At 45.0% G+C, this 22,041-nt stretch overlaps 1 protein-coding gene across 2 annotated transcripts in view; it reads right to left on the bottom strand.

Annotated features, from left to right (window-relative positions):
• Positions 1–22,041, bottom strand: part of EPN1 (epsin 1) — a 97,359-nt gene that overhangs the window by 49,652 nt on the left and 25,666 nt on the right. The window contains exon 3 of one of the 2 annotated variants that reach the window (XM_070944648.1): positions 12,673–12,812. In XM_070944648.1, coding sequence (XP_070800749.1) covers positions 12,673–12,812 — 140 coding nt within the window. The remainder of the gene's footprint in view (positions 1–12,672; positions 12,813–22,041) is intronic. The other variant, XM_070944649.1, reaches the window with a different exon arrangement.

The raw sequence follows: 22,041 nt of genomic DNA, 5'->3' as shown, positions 1-22,041 counted from the left end.
AGCTTTATTTTGCAAAATTCAATTAGGGGGAGGAGTTCCACCCTCTTGGAGAACAGCTTTTGTTTCACTGATACCGAAGGAAGATCAAAACTGTACCAAACCTGAAAATTTTAGGCCAATATCACTTTTGAACACTGATTATAAGGTTTTTGCCAAGATATTAGCGAATAGACTAATGCCAGTTATGCAACAAACAATTCATAATGATCAATCAGGTTTTATAAAAGGGAGGCAAATGAAATATGTTAGACAAATTATAAACTTATTGGAATATTTGGAAAAAAACAACCAGGTCCCTGCAGCGTTCATATTTTTGGATGCAGAGAAAGCATTTGATCGATTGAATTGGCAATTTCTGTTTAAGATAATAGAAAAAATGCATTTTGGAGAGTATTTTATACATTCAATTAGAGCAATATATCAGGAACAAACAGCACAAATAATAGTTAATGGAGGCTTAACAGATGTTTTTAAAATTGAGAAAGGTACTAGGCATGGTTGTCCTTTGTCTCCATTGTTGTTTATTTTAACTCCCGCAGTACCTGGATGAAACTGTCTATCTAGATCTGTTCCAGTCTGGCTTCAGGCCCGGGTACAGCACGGAAACGGCATTGGTCGCGTTGGTTGATGATCTCTGGAGGGCTCGGGACAGAGGTTGCTCCTCTGTTCTGGTCCTATTAGACCTCTCAGCGGCTTTTGATACCATCGACCATGGTATCATGCTGCGCCGGTTGGAAGGGTTGGGAGTGGGAGGCACTGTCTTACGGTGGTTCTCCTCCTATCTCTCTGACCGGTCGCAGTCTGTGTTGGCTGGAGGGCAGAGGTCGACCTCAAGGCACTTGGTTTGTGGTGTGCCACAAGGGTCGGTCCTCTCGCCTCTCCTGTTCAACATTTATGTGAAGCCGGTGGGCGAGATCATCCGTGGTTTTGGGGTGCAGTGCCATCTGTACGCTGATGACACCCAGCTGTACATCTCCACCCCAGACCACCCCAAAGATGCCCTTGAAGTGATGTCCCAGTGCCTGGAGGCCGTGCGGGTCTGGATGGGGAGGAACAGGCTCCGACTCAACCCCTCCAAGACTGAGTGGCTGTGGCTGCCGGCGTCCCGATATAGTCAGCTGGTGCCATCGCTGACTATTGGGGGCGAGACATTGGCCCCCACGGAGAGGGCGCGTAATTGGGTGTCCTCCTGGACGCACGGCTGTCTTTAGAAGAGCATATGACGGCCGTGGCCAGGGGGGCTTTCTATCAGGTTCGCCTGATAGGCCAGTTGCGCCCCTTTCTGGATCGGGACTCCTTATGCACGGTCACTCATGCCCTCATTACTTCCCGCCTGGACTACTGCAACGCTCTCTACATGGGGCTCCCCTTGAGGAGCACTCGGAGGCTCCAACTGGTGCAGAATGCGGCCGCGCGGGTACTTATGGGGGCGACATGGCACTCCCACGTGACACCTCTCCTGCGCAAGCTGCATTGGCTTCCAGTGGTCTTCCGAGTGCGCTTCAAGGTGTTGGTTCTCATCTTCAAAGCGCTCCATGGCTTAGGACCCGGTTACTTACGAGACCACCTTCTGCCTCCGATAACCTCCCACCGGCCAACACGCTCCCACAGAGAGGGCCTCCTCAGGGTGCCGTCTGTCAGGCAATGTCGGCTGGCGACCCCCCGGGGAAGAGCCTTCTCTGTGGGGGCACCCGCCCTCTGGAATGAGCTACCCCCAGGGATACGACTGATCCCGGACCTCCGGACCTTCCGCCGGGCCCTGAAGACTTTTTTATTTCAGCAAACTGGGCTGGATTAAAAATCTTTTAATTGGGGAATTTTATGGGCAAGGGGTTTTAAATTGGAGAAGCCAAAGATAATTTAATTTCGTTTTAATGTATTTTAATATTTGTATTGTGTGTTTTTAATTTTGGCTGTTCACCGCCCCAAGTCCTTCGGGAGAGGGGGCGGTATAAAAATTTAATAAATAAATAAATAAATAAATAAATAAATAAATAAATAAACTCTAGAAGTTTTGTTGAATAAGATACGTGACTCTGATAAAATAAAAGGAATTGTAATTAGACAGCAGGATTATAGATTAAGAGCGTTTGCAGATGACCTGGTTGTTACTTTATCTCAACCTATAGAAGCGGTTCCACATATGTTGGACATAATAGGTCAATATGGCAAGGTATCTGGATTTAAAGTAAATCAACACAAGACAAAGATGATAACTAAAAATATGTCCATATCTCAAAGAGAAGATTTAGGGAGAATAACGGGGTTTGAAATAGTTAAAAAGGTTAAGTATCTAGGAGTATATATTGCAGCCTCGAACACGAAATTATTTAAAAATAATTATGAAGTTCTTTGGCAAAAAGTGCAGAAGGAAATGGAAAACTGGAAAAAGCTACAACTATCTCTATTGGGAAGGATAGCAGTAATAAAAATGAATGTATTACCTAGGTTCTTATTTTTGTTTCAAATGATATCAGTACTTAAGAAAGATGGAAACTTGAGGGACTGGCAGAAAGGGGTTAATACTTTTATTTGGAGCGGGAAGAAACCAAGGGTGAAACTGAAAATTATACAGGATGTACGTGAGAGAGGAGGTCTTAAAATGCCTAATTTAAGATTGTACTATGAAGCAGCTGTTTTATCACAAATTAACGATTGGTTTAATTTAACTGAAGAGAGAATGTTAAATATAGAAGGTTATGATTTGTTATATGGATGGCATGCTTATCTGTTATATGAAAAAAAAGTGGATAAAGTGTTTAAGGGTCATATACTTAGAAATGCGTTGTTGAGGGTTTGGAAAAAGTATCAATATAAGCTAAATTATAAGATACCCATATGGGCAAATCCCAGACATGCAACAGAAAATATAAGTATAGAACAAAAAACAGAGGTGATTACTTATAAAGAGCTTCTTTTTTTGGAAAGGGGTAAGTTGCAATTGAAATCCTTAGATGTATTAAAAGAAGAAGGGATAATTTATACTTGGTTTCAGTATGGTCAGCTTCAAGCTAGATGGAGGGAAGATCAAAAAATTGGTGTCATGCAAAATGAGGAAAATTTGGTGAAACAGATTAGAGATCAAAGTCAGATGCATATTAAAAGGTTGTATAACGCTTTATTGGAAATAGATTCAGAAACGGAATTGGTTAAGGATTGCATGATAAAATGGGCACAAAATTTCCAGGAACCAGTGATGATGGAAACATGGGAAAAGATTTGGGTTAGAAATGTTAAATTTATGCAAGCACAAAATTTGAGAGAGAATTTTTATAAAATGTTTTATAGATGGCACTTAGATCCTAAAAAATTATCATGTATGTACTCGAATTTGCAAGCTAAATGTTGGAGATGTGAATGTGATGATGCAACCTATTATCATATATGGTGGACCTGTAAGAAAATCAAGGCATTTTGGATAAAAATTTGGTGGGTGATGCAGAACATTCTGAAAAAAAGGTTGAAATTTACTCCTCAATTGTTTCTACTGGGTATAACGATGGATTGTACAGTATTAGAGACTAAATTGATCTTGAACTTAATATCAGCAGCCAGGCTGTTGGTAGCGCAATACTGGAAGAAGGACTCTTTGCCTACTATTGAAGAGTGGATACTGAAAGTAACGAATTTAGCAGAAATGGCGAAAATCTCAGTGTATTTGAAGGATTATAAACAAGAAAGATACATATCGGAATGGAGAAGATGGATTGATTATATTCAAAATAAGTATCAGACAAGAAAATATCAAATAGCTTATGAATGAATGTTAAGTATTAGAAGTATTATGTTATCTATAGTGGAGTTAAGGTTTCAGGGGGGGATTTAGTAGTCTAAGGATAGATAGGTTAATTTAACTTATGATTGTTAACTGAAATACCTTGTATTTTGCTCTGGGAAGTCTGGGGGGGAGGGTGGGATGAGGGGAGGGAAAGGGTGGGGGGACTGGGGGGAAAAATCTTTTTTTCTGTAAAACTTTTCAATAATAAAAAAAAAGCTGAGTTGCCGGCTCCAGCGGCGGAAGCAAGAAAAGATGAGTATTGGTGGGAGTTAATCCCTAAGGCAGCTGAGGTCGAGTTCCCCCACCCCAATGCCTGAGTACCCAAGGGAGCCTCCCTCCTCAGTCAGCTTGACCGATTGGATAGCGACACTGAAAGCAACCTGGGAGAATTGTCAAGAAAGCACTAGCTAAAGCAGCACAAACCTATAAGAAACAGGCAGACAAACAACGAGCTCCCCAAAGGCCATTTCAATTGGGGGAGAAAGTTTACCTCTCCACAAAATATTTGAGGTTAAAACTTCCTAGCAAGAAATTGGGACCAAAGTTTATGGGACCATTCCCCATAGTAAAGATAATCAACCCAGTCACAGTGCAATTGAAGTTGCCCCGACTGCTAGGGAAGATACACCCAGTATTCCATAGTAGCCTCTTAAAATCCGTGGTCGGATCGACCCTGAGGCCACTACCCTGTGAGCCCCCAGACCCCGTGGTCATAGGGGGCCAGACCCATTATGAGGTGCAGCAAATCCTCAATTCGAGGTGGCACAGGAGACAACTCCAATATTTAATCAAGTGGAAGGGTTACCCCTTATCAGAGGCATCTTGGGTAAAGAGTCGAAACATCCAGGCTGATCGCCTTATAGCCAAATTTCATGCAGAAAATCCAAACAAGCCTGGTGGGGGGGTCACGTCCCTAAACTCTGCATCTGTACTCAAATTGTTTTGCTTTGCGCAGGTTGCCCTCAGGAAGTGAGGGGAGCCGAATGTCAACTTGCAAAGCTTTCAAGTTGCCATGAGCAGGAGGGAGGGAGAACTGATAGAGCTGATTGATTTCCCTAACTGAAGTGCATTCCATACATTCTTCCTGACCGCAATCAGGAGGAGGGTGTTGGATTTCACAGCCAGCCAAAGTGGTTAATTGGAGAATGTGATTTATGACATGGCCAGAGAGGAGGGGAGAGACAGGGTCATAGGGGAACGTAAATCTACGTGGGATTAGTTCTAACTGCATCCGAATATTGCCGAAATGGTGCTCCTAATAAATGACTGTATTTCTTTTGAAGTTCGGCTCATGGCTCATGAATTAATTAGGGCATCTTTCGGAAACTTCACACCATTATTGACACCCTCCATAAGGAGGGAAAGCCTCAAAAGGTAATTGCAAAAGAAGTTGGATGTTCCCAAAGTGCTGTATCAAAGCACATTAATAGAAAGTTATGTGGAAGGGAAAAGAGTGGAAGAAAAAGGTGCACAAGCAGCAGGGATGACCGCAGCCTGGAGAGGATTGTCAGGAAAAGGCCATTCAAAAGTGTTGGGGACTTTCACAAGGAGAGGACTGAGGCTGGAGTCAGTGCATCAAGAGCCACCACACACAGACGGATCCTGGACATGGGCTTCAAATGTCGTATTCCTCTTGTCAAGCTGCTCCTGAACAACAACCTCAGAAGCGTCTTACCTGGGCTAAAGAAAAAAAGAACTGGTCTGTTGCTCAGTGGTCCAAAGTCCTCTTTTCTGATGAGAGCAATTTTTGCATCTCACTTGGAAACCAAGGACCCAGAATCTGGAGGAAGAATGGAGAGGCACACACTGCAAGATGCTTGAAGTCCAGTGTGAAGTGTTAGGATATGATTTGAGCCTAACAAGTTGTCCAGGCAATATATGTGTTCTGTGACTTTAATATGAATATGTATTGTGTGACTTTAAAGTTTTACTGCTGATTCATTGTAATGCTGAGTCATGCTGTAATTAGATAATCACTAGTTGTCAACGTATTTAAGAAAGGTACTGTAAAGTATTCAGTTGATGATATGCTACCATAGTGTGAGGAGTTGCTACCATTGTGCTATCATCGTTAGATGGATCTGCTACCATCGTGGTTTGTGAACCAGAGTAAGTTTGTTATTCTAACCAACTACTGTTTGTGTGGTAAGAAGATTTTTGTATCACTGGACTGATTTAACTGGCAAAGACTTGGATTGATTTAAAGACTATGAGATTGTTTTTCACTATAAAGTAAACTTTTGATAAACCAGTTTGCACATCTCTTATTCATTGCTCTCAGCAACGTTTCTCTGTGCTCTACACTCTGCTGGTTGGTAACACAACAACAATATCCTTAACATGAAGTTTCCACAGTCTGTGTTGATTTGGGGAGCCATGTCATCTGCTGGTGTTGGTCCACTGTGCTTCATTAAGTCCAGGGTCAACGCAGCCGTCTACCAGGAGATTTTGGAGCACTTCATGCTTCCTTCCGTGGACGAGCTTTATGGGGATGCTGACTTCATTTTCCGGCAGGATTTGGCACCTGCCCACACTGCCAAAAGTACCAAAACCTGGTTCAATGACCATGGGATTACTGTGCTTGATTGGCCAGCAAACTCGCCTGACCTGAACCCCATAGAGAATCTATGGGGCATTGCCAAGAGAAAGATGAGAGACATGAGACTGAACAACGCAGAAGAGCTGAAGGCTGCTATTGAAGCATCTTGGTCTTCCATAACACCTCAGCAGTGCCACAGGCTGATAGCATCCATGCCACGCCACATTGAGGCAGTAATTGATGCAAAAGGGGCCCAAACCAAGTACTGAGTACATATGCATGCTTATACTTTTCAGAGGTCCGATATTGTTCTATGTACAATCCTTGTTTTATTGATTTCATGTAATATTCTAATTTTCTGAGATTGTGAATTTGGGGTTTTCATGAGCTGTAAGCCATAATCATCAAAATTATGACAAATCAAGGCTTGAACTATCTCGCTTTGTGTGTAATGAGTCTATCTCATATATTAGTTTCACTTTTTAAGTTGCATTACTGAAATAAATGAACTTTTGCATGATATTCTAATTTTTCGAGTTTCACCTGTAATTGTTAAACCAGATTCATGACTTTCAACAACCTCAAGTGTACATTGGTCTGTTCTGCACATAACACTAAGCCATAACATTAGAGCTACAGTCCAACACATCTGGAAGACATCAGATGAGGGAAAGCTGTCCCAATAAAGTAGCCTCTTTAAAAAGATTTCTTCCTCAAATCTGATTCCCTCTGGACATTGCAATCTACCGCAACTATCAGCCCAAGGCCACCTGATCAATGTTCCCAGATGATGAACTTTTAAACCAAAGCATCTGTCAGAACCCGTGTTGAAAAAGACTCCCTAAAGCCTTACGATTTTTTGCTCTTTTTGATTAATTAGTGAGACACACACATTCTATTGCTGTTTTTATTTGGAACCATGTCTGTTAGCACCATTCTTTTTGCTCCAGTTATCATTCAATAGGGCACTGGCCACTTACACCCAAGCCCTCTTTAAGCCCCTTCAGTGTCAGGCTGTGACGAGCTTCAACTCAAATCATTTGATCTGAAAGCAATTTCAAATCACTTTTCCAAATTAATCTGATTTGAAAATTCAATGCATAAAATTGATTTGATTATTCAAACTGAATCCAAGCTGATTAAAATAGCCTTCAAAAAACAAAATAAAATTAATTTACAAGTAACCTTTTTAAAACCTTTAAGCTATTAAAGCCAGGGATTTTCTCACTATCATCTTTTTAAGCTTTTTAATTTTTGAATTAAAAAATAGGACAACAAATGCACAGAATTGAAAGTAATTAATAATTAATAAAACAGCAGCATAATACAGTGGAAACAAAGTTGAAGATCAGCAACCATTTGAAATTATGACAGCAATGACTGAATGTTACTGCCCAGTCCCCAAAGTTATGGCCATTCCAGTGCCCCTCTGTTGTTATGTGATCAAAATTCAGGGGCTTTGCAGACCACCGACAATAAATAACTGCAGGGGTGCTTTTCAACTCCTCTCTACCTATTCTGTTGCCTCCCTCTCTGCCCTTTTGGCCTCCCTGTCTTCCACCAGCTCTGCCCGTCCTGCTACTCTGGGCTCTGCTGACCCTGGGCTCCATTTGCCCTGCCAGCGTGCATTCCTCTCATCCTGCCAGCTCTGTTGCTCCCAGCTGGCATTCCCCATCTTCTTCTACCCACTGTTGACAAGGCGCATCTGGCCTGGTCCTTCATGATGTAGCTGCTGGCCGCACTAAGCTTTCTTCCCAAGGCCACATGCAGTCTTGTCCAAATCAGTGGTGGATTGCAGGGTGGCCAAAAACTGCAGAGACAGGAGGGAGATAGGCAGGTGAGGGAGCCAAAAAGAAGGCAGAGGAGGCAGTCCCTTCAGTTATTGAGGCTCGGGGCAGGGAGGGACCAAGCCAGGAATGCCTTGGATCGGGTTGGATCCTTGCCTAACAACCTTTGTGATTCTATTAACCATGGGAAGTGCTGGGATTCTCATTGCTGAACAATGAGGTCACATGATGTTGTACTTTATGACTGTTTACTTAGTGACAGAAATTTAGATCCCAATTACTGTTATAACAAAAAGACTACCTGTACCATCAAAAGGAGGTGAGTCATTGAGTAACTGGGGTTTACCATTCATAAAACATTTTTCTCATCAAAGATGGGGGGATACAGAGAAACGTTGGGGTGAAGCTTTGACTGGGGGGGGAGAGGAAATGGTTCCATGTGAGTGGCAGGCACGCACGCTGGCACGCACAGCTCCATTTGCGCGTGTGAAGCTCCATTTGTGCCAGCGGCAGGCCCTTGTACAAATGGAGCTGCACACATGTGCTCGCCTGCTGCTTGCATGGCCCGGTTCCAAACAAGCTGCAGCCCAGTACCAGGCCGCAGTGCGGGAATTGAGGACTCTTGCCTAAACAAGTTAGGAAAGGCAATCCTTGGCCAGACTTCCTGTGGCGCCGCAAACGCCGATGGCAGCTACTTTTGGAGCTCCAGCCCCGAGATTTCGTTAGCCGCTAGAACAGCGAAAAACAGCTGTCTAGCGGCTCAAAACTCTCCCCCGGGGGAAAAGGGGGAGAGAAGAGCAGAAGGGTTTGGGTAGAGCTCCCCTAGATCCCCAGGCTTTCTTTTTTTTTAAGCCTGGGGGTTGCAGGGTGAGAGCTCCTTGGAAGCCCTTCAGTGCTCCGGATCCGGGACGTATCTGCCTCAGGCAGAACGGGGCGTCGCGACCACACCAGCAGCAAAAGATTAAAGATTTAAAGATTTCTTCTTTGAGATTTAAAGACACTTTAAGTCTGGATGCTGGCAGAGCAGAATCAGGAGAGCAGAACATGCAAGTATAAAAGCTTTAACTCCAGCGCTGAAGAAAATGAAACTTATCAGTGAAAGTGCTTGTTAACGCCTGCAACATTGTTAAAGGTATTGGATTATATAGAGAAGAAAAAGAAAAAGATTTAAAGTGGAAGTGGAATGGAAAAGACTATGGTATGGACCTTTTGTTAAAGTGTGTGACTTACTGATCCGATAGCTGAATAAATATAAAGTTAAAACTGAAATATGGCTGCCATTAAGGAAGGAGGATATGAGTCAGCAAATTCACAAGTTCTGACTGTAAAGGTTTTACAAGAACTTTTAAATGATTTTACTTCTGATATACTGGATTCAGCTAAAAGGATTATTCAAGATTGTAAATTGGAGTATTACAATGATTTGCTGGCTGGAAAAGAGGAAGAAATCAAGCAGGTTAATGTGATTTTGGAGGACAAAGAAGAGGCTGAAAGGATTAAGATGGAGTTTTAGCACACTGCAAACAGAGGTTTTGGTGGAGGCTTCCACACAATTAACTGGAAAGTATCAAGGAGATTTATCACTGCAGATTGAACAATGTTTTGACAATTTTTGGCTTTACAGACAGAGTCAATACTTAAAGAATGAAGTGACTGATTATACAAGTAGGAAGAGCAGAGATGGGGGCTCCAAAGTGAAAGAAATAATTTTGAAAGGAGAACGAATTTCTAACCCACATCAACTACAAATCCAATTTCAACATTTTTTGAAAATAAAAGCAGGGGGACGAGCAATACCGAAGAAGAAAGTGTTAATGAAGAAGAAGGACTGGAAAAAATACAGAAAGAAAGGAAGAATGAGGTTAACTTTCTGAAGGGATATTTGGAAGGCTATTGATGTCTTAAAATGTTTAACTAAAAATGGATAGCTCTTTAAGAGTTATTGAGGTATTAAAAGGGTCAATTAAAGATTTAAGGGGTAGCTTTTTGAAAGTTTTGGAATTTATGTAATACTTTTAGGGTTATCTTTGAACAATGCTTTATTGAAACAAAAGGTTTAATTAAAGTTGGATAGCTTTTTGAAATGTATTGCAGTTTTAAAGTGGTTAACCTAAAATTTAATGGATGGTTTTTTTGTTTTTTTTCCCAAAAGTCTGGAAATTTAGATCATGAAGAATGTCTTACTGAAACATGAGGAAGTATTAAGATATTTTAAAATGTTTAACTTGAGATTATAGAACTTTTAAAAGGCATATATAATTAAATGTTTATGTTTGATGTTACTGAATACTGAAGAATTTTAAAAGGGGAGTTAAAGAGTGGGAGGGATTTTTGAATTTAATAGTAAGTTAGTATATGTTATCTTAGGTTTGCTAAATGTTATATCCTGTTTTTGCCCTGGGAAGTCGGGGTGGGTGGGTGAGGGGAGGGGGGGTTGAGGGGTGCTGAGGATAAAATTGTTTTATGATTTTTAATAAAATAAAAAGAAAGGCAAACGTATTAATAGAGAAGTAAGAAGAAGAAGAAGATATAAAAGATGTATTAGATGATATATTCAATGATTGATTATGTATTGTTTGTATGTTTGATTATAAAAATAAAAAACTTTTGTATTATTAAAAAAAAAGGAAAGGCAATCCTTCAGGTACCTTAAGAGGCTATGACGTCTCTGCACAGGGCCTGAGAGGAATCATTGGCTGCTATCTTAGCTTGCCCAGCCATCCCTACACAAGGGGAGCCCTCTTAAAGCTTCTGATGTTACTCAAGTGGGGTTACAATTACAATCAGAAAATTACAAAGGAAGTGGGATCAGGCTACGCTTTGGGATTAGATTTAATGCAAAATCCACAACATCACTCCTAAGTGTGGAATATAATTAAGGGAACAAAATTTAAAAGCCTGCAGACTGTATTTCTGATTCTCTTCATGGCCTATAGCTGTGTTCCTCAAGCTCAGCAACTTTAAGTGTGTGGTCTTCAACTCCCAGAATCCCCCAGCCAACATTCTTGGCTGTGGAATTCTGGGAGAGGAAATCCACAGATCTTAAACGTGATGAAGTTGAGAATATTGAGCTAGAATAACCTATGCAAGTCTACAGTTGTAGCAGCTGCTCAATTTTTCAACCAGCTAGACGTTGAGGTGGGGAGAGGAAACTTCTGGAGATGTTTTTCCTACAAAGAAATAGGAGAATGGTCCCAAATCAAAATAGTATTCCTGATCTAATAAAGTTTTATATTCTTCTACATGACAGTTCTTAAGCTTCAATAGATTCAAACGAGAACTTGCACACCAAATAACAGCCCCTCCCTTGAAATATACAGTATTTCATATCCCATCAGACCAGTGGTGGGTTCCTCCCGGTTCCGTCGAGCCGGTAGCAGTGACGATATGACGTCACCGAACCGGTTCTGCCCCCCCTGCCCCCCACCCACCCCCTGCATTATTCTTACCTTTTATTTGGCCCCACCCCCAATGTATTGCTGCCTCCTGAGTCCCAGCTGATGGCTAGAGGGAAAAAAACTGTTTAAACTCTTGCCGCGGGGCTTCAAAGGGCCACCCTACAGCTGATCAGTGTTAAAAGAAAACAAATGGGTAGACCGGTGCCTGCAAAAATACATGAGTAGACAGGTGCCTGCAAAAATAAATGGGTAGACCAGTGCCTGCAAAAATAAATGGGTAGATCGGTACAGCTCTGCAAGCAGTTAAAAGCCTGGTAGACCAGTACCTCTGCTAAATCCTAAATAATTGTCACATGACCATCAAGCCATGCCCACAAAATAAGCCACGCCCACAGAACCGGTAGTAAAAAATTTTAGAACCCACCCCTGCATCAGACAATGATTATTCGCCCATTCTTTGCCCCACCTCCTTGCTCCTGGACTACTGTAATGTTCCCTACATGGGGCTCCTCTTGAGGAGCACCCGGAGGCTCCAACTGGTCCAGAATGCAGCCGCGTGGGTGATTATGGGGGCGACATGGCGCTCCCATGTAACACCTCTCCTGCGCGAGCTGCACTGGCTTCCGGTGGTCTTCCGGGTGCGCTTCAAGGTATTGGTTCTCATCTTTAAAGCGCTCCATGGCTTAGGGCCTGGGTATCTACGAGACCACCTTCTGCCACCGATAACCTCCCACCGGCCAATACGCTCTCACAGAGAGGGTCTCCTCAGGGTGCCGTCGGTCAAGCAATGTCGACTGGCGACCCCGAGGGGGAGAGCCTTCTCTGTGGGGGCACCCGCCCTCTGGAACGAGCTACCCCCAGGGATACGACTGATCCCGGACCTCCGTACTTTCCGCCGGGTGCTGAAGACTTTCTTATTTCAGCAAGCCGGGCTGGCTTAAAATTTTTAATTGGTTAATTTTATGGGTAAGGGGTTTTAAATTGGGGAAGCCAAATTGATTTAATTATTTTTTAAATTATTTTCATTTTCATATTGTATGTATTTTAATCCTGGCTGTTCACCGCCTTGAGTCCTTCGGGAGAAGGACGGTATAAAAATTTAATAAATAAATAAATAAATAAATAAATAAATAAATAAATAAACCAAAGAGCCTCCAGTGACAGATTTACCTTGGCGCTTACCTGCTCCGCTTCCTCTTTACTCATGGCCAGTGCCAACTGTAGCTGCAGTTCTTCTTCCCCGCTGCTCTGGGGCCATGCTTGCTCTGCTTCAACTGGGGCATTTGCCAAAGATGATGAAGCAGAAGAAGCTGAAAAAGGAGAACAGGACAGGAGATAGTTGGTCCAGAATGAAGATCTTTCCAACCTCAGTTGAAGGACCAAAGCAATCTGCATGTTTGCAGGTAGACAGTAAGGAGATGACAGATGATAGATATTTCTCCCGAACAACTGCAAATAATACACAGCCTCTCACTCCAACCTTATTTGTGATTGCCTTTATCACAGAAATTGGTCAATTTTACAGCAAATCTATGTACACTGATATACAGCCATGGTGGCGCAGTGGTTAGAATGCAGTATTGCAGACTAATTCTGCCGACTGCAAGGGGTTCGATCCTGACCGGCGCAAGGTTGACTCAGTCTTCCATCCTTCCAAGGTTGGTAAAATGAGGACCCAGATTGTTGGGGGCAATATGCTGAATGTCAGGGTTCCAAGTAATAGTCCCATAGCAAGCAAAACTCCGAGGCAGATGAATTCCTCAAAGAATAGCTTTATTGGATATCATATTGGCACAAATCTGGTGAAAACAGACTCTGAAGCTTCACACGGTTTTCACCTAATTAAAAGAGAAATTTTTCCCACAACTCCAAACAATCAGTCACATGGTCCAATCAAGACGCTGCCTGGTTGTCTGGTGACCTCACTCCTCCTTCCACAGTCCAGGTGTGAGAATGTCTTTGGTTCCCAAGAGAAAGTATTTTATTTTGGCTACAAAACCCCAGCTATCTCTAATCCCCCCTCCCTATCCCTCAGCTCCAGTGTGGTAACACTGAAGCTCCAAGATGGCTCTGGTCAGGTCAGCTTCAGGGTTGACACTGACTCTGTAAATGGCTTAGAGAGGGCTGTAAAGCACTGTGAAGCAGTATATAAGTCTAAGTACTATTGCTATTGTGGTAACTTTCATGAAGTACCACATTTTCGTTTACAATTTGTTCATTACATTTCTCCTACAGCTGCAGAGCCTCAAGTGCAGGTTAGCAAGATGATCCAAAGGCCAAAGGAAATGCAACAGGTTAGGGGGAGTCAAAGAGCCCAAGAGCCTCTTGCACAGGCAGCTTCTCAAGGTTCCTGGGTCACCCCAGACCAAGCTGCGCAAGCCACCTCGCCTGCAGAGACTGTTCCTCGAAGACACCAGGCCCCAAAAGTACCAGCCTTGGGTGTTAAGTAGAGGGGAGACCCTGAGCAATTGGGGTTCTTCCTGGTGCACGTCTGGAACTATGTGCAGGAGTATGCAGCAGAACTGGGGAGGGCAGAAGCCTGGATAAAACAAGTAACCATGGCCCTGGAGGGGGGCGGCAGCGGCGGAGTGGATGATCTCCCTCCACAATGACAATGCCCAACTGTGGAACTATGACCACTTTATGGCAGCCCTTCGCCAATGATGCGAGGATCCACTGGGTGAGCTCAAGGCTAGGATCCAGATAAAGACCATCACCCAAGGGCGACGGTTGGTGATCTTCCGGGTGCGATTCAAGGTGTTGGTTACCACCTTTAAAGCGCTCCATGGCATAGGACCCGGGTACCTTCAAGACCGTCTTCTGCCACCAATAGCCTCCCACCGGACAGTCCGCTCCCACAGAGAGGGTCTCCTCAGGGTGCCATCGGCCAAGTTATGTCGGCTGGCGACACCCAGGGGGAGGGCCTTCTCTGTGGGAGCCCCAGCCCTGTGGAATGAACTGCCCCCGGAAATACGTAAGATCTCTGACCTCCGGGTGTTTCGCTGCGCACTGAAGACCCTGTTGTTCCGCCAGGCCGGGCTATCAACATAATAATTTTAAATTGGGATATTTTAAATTTCTGGGGTTTTAAATTGAGCCAAATTTATTTAATCATTTTAAATTTTAAATCGTTGTTTTGTCTTGTGTTTTTAAATAGGCTGTACACCGCCCTGAGTCCTTCGGGAGAAGGGCGGTATAGCAATAAAATAATAATAATAATAATAATAATAATAATAATAATAATAATAATAATAATAATAATTATTATTATTATTACGTACACCCAGGAGTTTCAAGAGTTGGCATGCCGATTGGCCGCATGGTCTGAAGACATCCTCATTGACTGCTTCAAACATGGCCTCAATGACATCTACCACACCTGTGTCTCACTTGGGGCCCCACGAACCGTACAACGCTGGTATGTGTTGGAGGTGGAAGTGGAGATCGACCGACGCTGGAGGACCAGCAGACGGGGTGAGTCCTTCCCTCCCACATGTAAGAAATACCCCAGGAGCATGATGTGCCTCAGACGTGGGGGGAAGGGCTACCGAACTGCAGCATACCAATCCAGCAGACCTAACCTCAGCACCACGGCAAACTCGAAAGAGGAGGCAACAAAACCAGCTCCAAGGACCCGAGAGACAGCGCTGAAAGGTCTGGAGGTCGTAGAGTTCACCCCTCCTGGCTCTGAGGGGTTGGGAACTCCGACCAACTTGGTTGAGGCTGACAGCGACGGTGATGATGATCCCCTGGTAAGTCGGCAGGTGACCCCTGTAACCCTCACTGTGGAGTTAGTGGTGCCCTCTTCAGGGGCCCAAGGGAGGATGCTGGCTTTATTAGACTCAGGCTGCACTAGGTGCGTGGTCAGCCCTGAAGTCGTTGAAAAGCTGGGACTGAGACTCAAACGGCTGAGAGTGCCCATAGCGTTTTGCCAGCTAGATGGGACTGTAGCTGGAGGGGGCCCAGCTCACTTTATAACTGAACCAGTAGAGATGAGAATGGGAAAGCATAAGGAGACTCTGAGTTTTATAGTGCCACCAGGGATGGAGAGGCCCCTCCTATTTGGACTGTCTTGGCTGCAGAAATGGAACCCTGAAGTGAATTGGAGGAGGGGGCTTTTAAAGATTCGGCAGAAAGTGACCAAGGAAGAGGAAAAGATCCCAAAACCCAGCAGTGAGAGAAACAAAGGGTGAAGGGAGCTGGGGGCAGCAGCTCGGGATCACTCAAAAAGCGAATCCAAAATCCCAAAGGAGTACTGGGACTTGAGAGATGTGTTTAGTGAGAAAGGCTCTGACGCACTCCGGCCCCATCACCCCACAGACTGCAGTATTGAAATCCTTCCTGGAGCTAAACTTCCAAAGCCTAAACTTTACTCAATGACTCCACGCAAGCTAGGAGAGCTTCAAACCTTCATATACAAGAACTTAAAACATAGATTTATCCAACCAGCAAGGCCACGAGTGGCAGCCCCAGTTTGGTTCTGGGAATAGAAAGATGGGACTCTTCGTCTATGCGTTGATTATAGGTGGCTAAATGCAGTGTGCGTAGAAAATGTCTACCCACTTCCTTGATGAAGGACATGTTAGTGCATCTAGCCAAAGGAAAAATCTTCACGAAGTTAGACTTGCAGGAAGCTTACTACCGGGTGCGAATCAAGGAGGGTGACAAATGGAAAATTGCATTCAATTGCCCCCTGCGATGTTTCCAGTTCTGGGTGCTCCCTTTTGGCTTATAGCCCCCCCCCACCCGCGGTGTTCATGGAACTGATCAATGAGGTGGTGCATGACTTTTTGTACGATGGAGTGTTGGTGTATTTGGATGATATTTTAATATACACTGAAACGAGGGAGGAACATGTGAAATTGGTGCGAGCAGTCCTTAAAAGGCTCCGAGCCGCTGAACTGTATGAAAGTTTTGAGTTTTTTTCAAAGTGTGAATTTCACCAAGATAAGATTACCTGGGTTATCGTATCTCAAATGAAGGAGTGGAGATGGACCCAGAAAAGGTAAAGGCAGTGTTAGAGTGGGCCTCTCCCCACACTAGGAGGCAATTGCAAAGCTTCCTGGGTTTCACCAATTTCTACCGACAGTTCATCCCCTCCTTTGCAAAGATCATGTTGCCAATCACCAACCTTTTAAAAACTAAGGGTGAGGGAAGCTTAAACCAGGTCAGCCACTTAAGTGGACCATGGAGTGCCAAGGAGTGTTTGAAAAGCTCAAATGACTGTTCACAGCAGAAACTGTGCTGAAGCACCCCGACCCAGACGCTCCATTTGTAATTCAGGCTGACGCGAGCAATGTAGCTGTGGGGGCAGTGTTATTGCAGAGGAATGCCCGGGGGTTGCTATAGCCATGTGCATACACTTCAAAGAAACTCACCAAGACTGAACAGAGGTGGGCGATATGGGAGAAGGAGGCGTATGCAGTGCGGTGGGCCCTATTCACTTGGCGGCATTTCCTGGAAGGGGCAAGGATGTCGTTTGAGCTATGGACTGACCATAAAAATCTGGAAACCCTGAAAACTCCGTGCAGGCTATCCCCTAAACAAATCCATTGGGCTCAACACTAATAGTTTCAACTTCACCCTGCATTATGTCCCGGGGGGAAGAATTTTATGGCAGATGCTTTGTCTAGATTGCCCCAATACAACGCCGTTAAAGCTGAAGTGGTCAGACCTGTTATCCCCTTGAAGCAGCTAGCAGCCCCGGTAACCACTAGGGCTCAGGGGAAGGATGAGTCTGAGATGCCAAATGAACTGTGTGAGAAGCTCAAATAAGCGATGAATGGTTTACTACTCACAAAAATGACTGCACCATGCGTGATGGACTGGCTTGGGTTGGGGCCAAATTATACGTGTCCTCAAGCTTGAGAGACACCATATTAAAGGGCGCCCATGACTCTAAGTCAGCAGGACATTTTGGATTTGTAAAAACCCTGCACTTGGTTAAGAGGCAGTTTTGGTGGCTTTCCTTGAAGAAAGACATTGAATGCTATGTAGCCAGCTGTCCAGTTTGTGCTGTGGCAAAGAGACCTCCGGGGAAACCCACAGGGCTTTTACAGACGGTGGCTAATCCCCAGGCACCGTGGAAAGAAATATCTATGGACTTTATTGTGGAATTGCCTGAGAGTGGGGGGAACACTGTGATTTGGGTTGTTACTGATCTTTTTTCAAAACAGGTGCACTTTGTTCTGTGCCCCAAAATTCCCTCCACAAAGATGTTAGCTAAACTCTTCGTACAACATGTATATAGGTTGCACGGTGCGCCTGAGTGCATTATTTCCGATAGAGGAATGCAATTTACATCTCAGTTTTGGCAGGAATTTTTGAAGCTGTTGGGAACCGTCCAGGGCTTAAGCTCCTCCCATCACCCCCAAACTAACGGGGCTTGTGAGAGAACCAACACAGTCCTGGAACAGTACCTCAGGTCCTACATTAATTACCAACAGGACAATTGGGCTGACCTTTTGCCTTTTCCAGAGGTACCATATAACAATTCTGTGCATAGTAGCACGGGGTTCACCCCATTTAAGGTAGCCTCCGGTCAGGACTTTGTAGCTATGCCAGAGTTGCCTGAAGAGAAACCACACATACCCTCCTTAGCGGAGTGGATAGCCCAATTGCAGAACACTTGGCCAGTTGCCTGTAAGGCACTGGAGGAGGCATGTCAGGTACATAAGAAACAAGCTGATAAAAAATGTGTGAAGTCAAAAGATTTTAAAGTAGGTGACAGAGTCTACCTCTCCACAAAGTACTTACAGTCCACCCAACCATCTAAGAAACTTGGTCCTAAATATGTGGGCCCATTCCCAATTGTTAAAGTGATTAACCCAGTCACTGTACAACTGGAGTTGTCCAAGAACCTTAAGCATATTCACCCTGTATTTCACTGCAGTTTGTTGAAACCGGAAACTGTATCACCTTCGCCCTGCACCTGACACTCCTCCTCTACCCACTCTGATTGAAGGGGAGCAGCATTTTGAAGTTAAAGACATTCTAGATTCCAGGAAATATAGAGGGAGGGTCCAATATCTCATTGCCTGGAAACATTTCCCCCCTGCATAGTCCGAATGGGTGGATGCTAAGCATGTCTGGGCGCCTAAACTCCTCCAGACTTTCCATAGAAAATACCCCAACAAACCCTGACGGGATCGCTGTTTTTGGTGTGATGCATTGTATGTTTTAACTGTATAGCTTCTCACTGTCTGGCTAATGCCTCTGTTACGGGGGGCTGTAAGGGGGCTGGACTGTATACTGCATTTGAAGTTGATATGCTCGCGCGGTTTCCCTCATAGCTTGCTTGAAACTGTTTGTTCCTAGTAAAAGTACTTTTCTCTAAATCTATGGAGCCAAGGATTCTTCCTTGCGCTGTTTAGAGAGACTGGGTTATATCTTGTCCGATTGGTCCATGACTGAGCAATAATTTGAATAAACACGCCTCCTCTTCCTGCTTGTCCCCAGTTCTTTGCTCAGTCCGATCCATGAAACTTGTCTTTCTTTCGCTCTTCATTTCTGGACTCTCTAAACCTTGCTAATTTCTCTAACCTTTCCCCTGCTGGCTAATTTTTCCTTTTTAGGATATTTTTAGACCGTTTAGAGGAAAACTGAGAAGCCGATTCTACCGCTGCTCAGCTGAGCCGCGGTCCTCGCCGGAACGCTTTGAATTTCAAGCCTTTTTACTGTGAGTTGTCAGGCTGCGCCGGGGGGGGGACGACTGTTTTGTCGGTCCTTGCGCTGTGGGGATAGAGGGGAGGCTTCGTTCCGACGTAGCCCAGCTCTCCCACGCTTTGTCCAAGCCGCCATTAACTGGGACTATTCCATTAGCCCCTATAACTGTGGTGGAGCTGAGGGGAGCTCTCAACGGAGCAGTTCGTCTGTTCCGGAGCTGATTACTGCCCTTATTATTATACTGAACTTGGCTGCTGAAGGTTGCAACGTGGGATGTTCACTGATTATTTTTCTCTGCCACTACAGCTGCTTTCTCTATCGCCTCAACAGCGGCCGCCATTTTTAATCGCTCCATTGCTGACTCATAGCGGCATCATTTTGTTGCCTGGGGGGGTGGCTCCCTCATCCCTTGAGGCTATTTCTTATCAAGGAATCACTGTATGACCACTATTCCTTTGGTGCATTTGTTTCTCGCTTCTGATGTTACAAGCAGTATCACCTTTTAATTAAACTTCATATTTTTTTGTCTTCAGGCAGTATTCCAGAATGCCTAATCGCAGCCGTTCTAAAAAGTGCTCTCAGTCCTCCTCTCAGCAGGAGGGAAGCTCCAAGGGCAAGCATTCCACTAAGAGACCAGCTTCCCAGCTTGCCTCCACTTCTTCTGCAGCTGCAGAGAGGGATGCAAAGCGAAGGCACCTGGCCTTAGACAAGCAATTTGACAAGGCCAAAAGACAAACAGAGGCCATTGTTCATCCTCCACCCGCCATCATGCCCATTCAGTCTGCTTCCCCTCAGGAACAGTTCATTTCTGTCCAACCACCTCAGAAGGTTTCTTCCTGGTCTCCCAACAGGTCTACCACTGCTATGGATGACCAGTCCATTGTCAGAGAGGTCTTTGCTCAGGGAGTTGATGTCACTCCACCTGTGCAAGCTCAAGGTTCTTCTTCTCCATCTCCAGCCACTTTCACTCCCACCTCTGCAGGTCTCCGCCCTGAAGACAGACCTCCATCATCCATTCCTCGAGAGATGTGCAACCTTATTGCTCAGACCGTGGCCAGAAGCACTGATTCTACCCTCACTCAGGTATCTTGGCTCCTTCATCGGCTCCAGCTCAGCCACACCGTTATTCCAGGGCATCTTCCCATCTGGACAGTGAGGTGTCTTCTGTCACCAGGTCTCCATCCCATTCTCACCACAGTGAACAGTCCATCCTCGAGGAGGAGGAGACCATTGACTATGATCTCTCTGAGGAGGAGGAGGAGTCCTTTCCTGAAAAAACACGCTCATTGGGTCTCTTTAAACATGAACTATTCAAGACCTTGCTACACAAAGCCAGAGTCACTGCAAACATGGGCGTTTCCTCCTCCGGTTCCAAGACGACTTCGGATCAACAGGATTCCAACACTCGCCTATTTTCAGAAGCAGTGACAGAGCAGGAAGTTGTTCCTTCACCCAAATTATTTCTTGACACAGTGCAACGCCAATGGGCCCAACCTGGCCCCATTTCCACCCCAAGCGGTTTAGACAAGAAGCTTTACTCCACTGAACAGGAATTCGAGGAACTGCTTAAGTTACCTTCAATTGATGCCCTGATGGCCAGTCTCACCTCTTCCAGTCTCCTTCCATCGGATGCAGCTGAGGGTCTCTGTGCAGAGGATAAGCGGGAAGAAACTTCCACTTACAAGTCCCATCAAGCCACCGCTTGGGCTATCAAGTCGTCCACTGCAGCTTCCTTCTTTGCACGTACATCACTCATTTGGCTTCGCCAAATGCAAAGCAGAGCATCCCCCGAGGACACACAGCTGCACCAAGTTATCAGCAAGATCATTGCCACCACGGAATACATGGCAGATGCCACCCTTAATTCTGCCAAGTTCGCATCTAGAGCCATGGCTTCCAACATAACATCTCGTCGTCTCCTTTGGCTCTGCCACTGGCAAGCAGACATGAAGGCGAAGTGGTGCTTCGCAGCGGCCCCCTTCAAGGGTGGCAATCTTATTGGCGAAGCATTGGACCCCGTATTAGTGGAAGGTAGGGACAGAAAAAGATTCTCCCCTTTTTTTCCAGGCGCTCAGACAGACACTCTGCCTTCCCTTATCGTAGGCAGACCTTTCGGCCAACAGACCCAGGTTTCCATTCTCCGGCCCCCTCCCGTTCATTCAACCCTACGGCCGACAGATTTCAGGACAGACAACAATTCAGGGACCGCAACCGTCAGGCCCAATCCAAGCGGCCCTTTCGGGGTTCCACTTTTCGCCCCTATCGCAGAAAGTGAAACTCATAGCTCTCCGGACTGCATTGGTGGTCGTCTGGCCCTCTTTGCCCATAACTGGCGTTCCATGACCACTGATGCTTGGGCCATACAGACAGTTTCCCTAGGTGTCACCTTAGAATTTGTTTCCACACCCCCTCGACGATTTATCAGGAGTTCTACTACTTCTGTCCCGGCCAAAAGGTCTGCAATGGACGCTGAGATCCAACACCTCCTTTCAATTCGAGCCATTGAACCGGTTCCTCCAGAACATCACGGAACTGGTTTTTATTCTATTCTATTCTTAGTTCAGAAACAGGGCCATTTTGGACTTGAAGCGCCTAAACGTTCACATCAAATATAGGCGTTTCAAGATGCATTCCCTACATTCTATCCTGGCAGGCATTAGAATTGGAGACTATCTGGCATCCATAGACCTGCAGGAAGCCTATCTACATGTTCCCATTCGACCATCCCACAGACGGTTCCTCAGGTTTTGTTACAGGGGAGGCCATTTCCAATACAGGGCTCTTCCCTTTGGACTCTCCTCCGCCCCCCGTATTTTTACTAAGCTTCTCGATGTGGTGTCAGCACATTTGCGGGCCTCACCCATCAGAGTTCAA

The sequence above is a fragment of the Pituophis catenifer genome, unplaced genomic scaffold, assembly GCF_029215685.1.
Source record: "Pituophis catenifer annectens isolate HBS135680 unplaced genomic scaffold, rPitCat1.0.hap2 SCAF_5, whole genome shotgun sequence".
Lineage (NCBI taxonomy): Eukaryota > Metazoa > Chordata > Lepidosauria > Squamata > Colubridae > Pituophis > Pituophis catenifer.
This window is presented reverse-complemented; position numbering and strand designations above follow the sequence as displayed.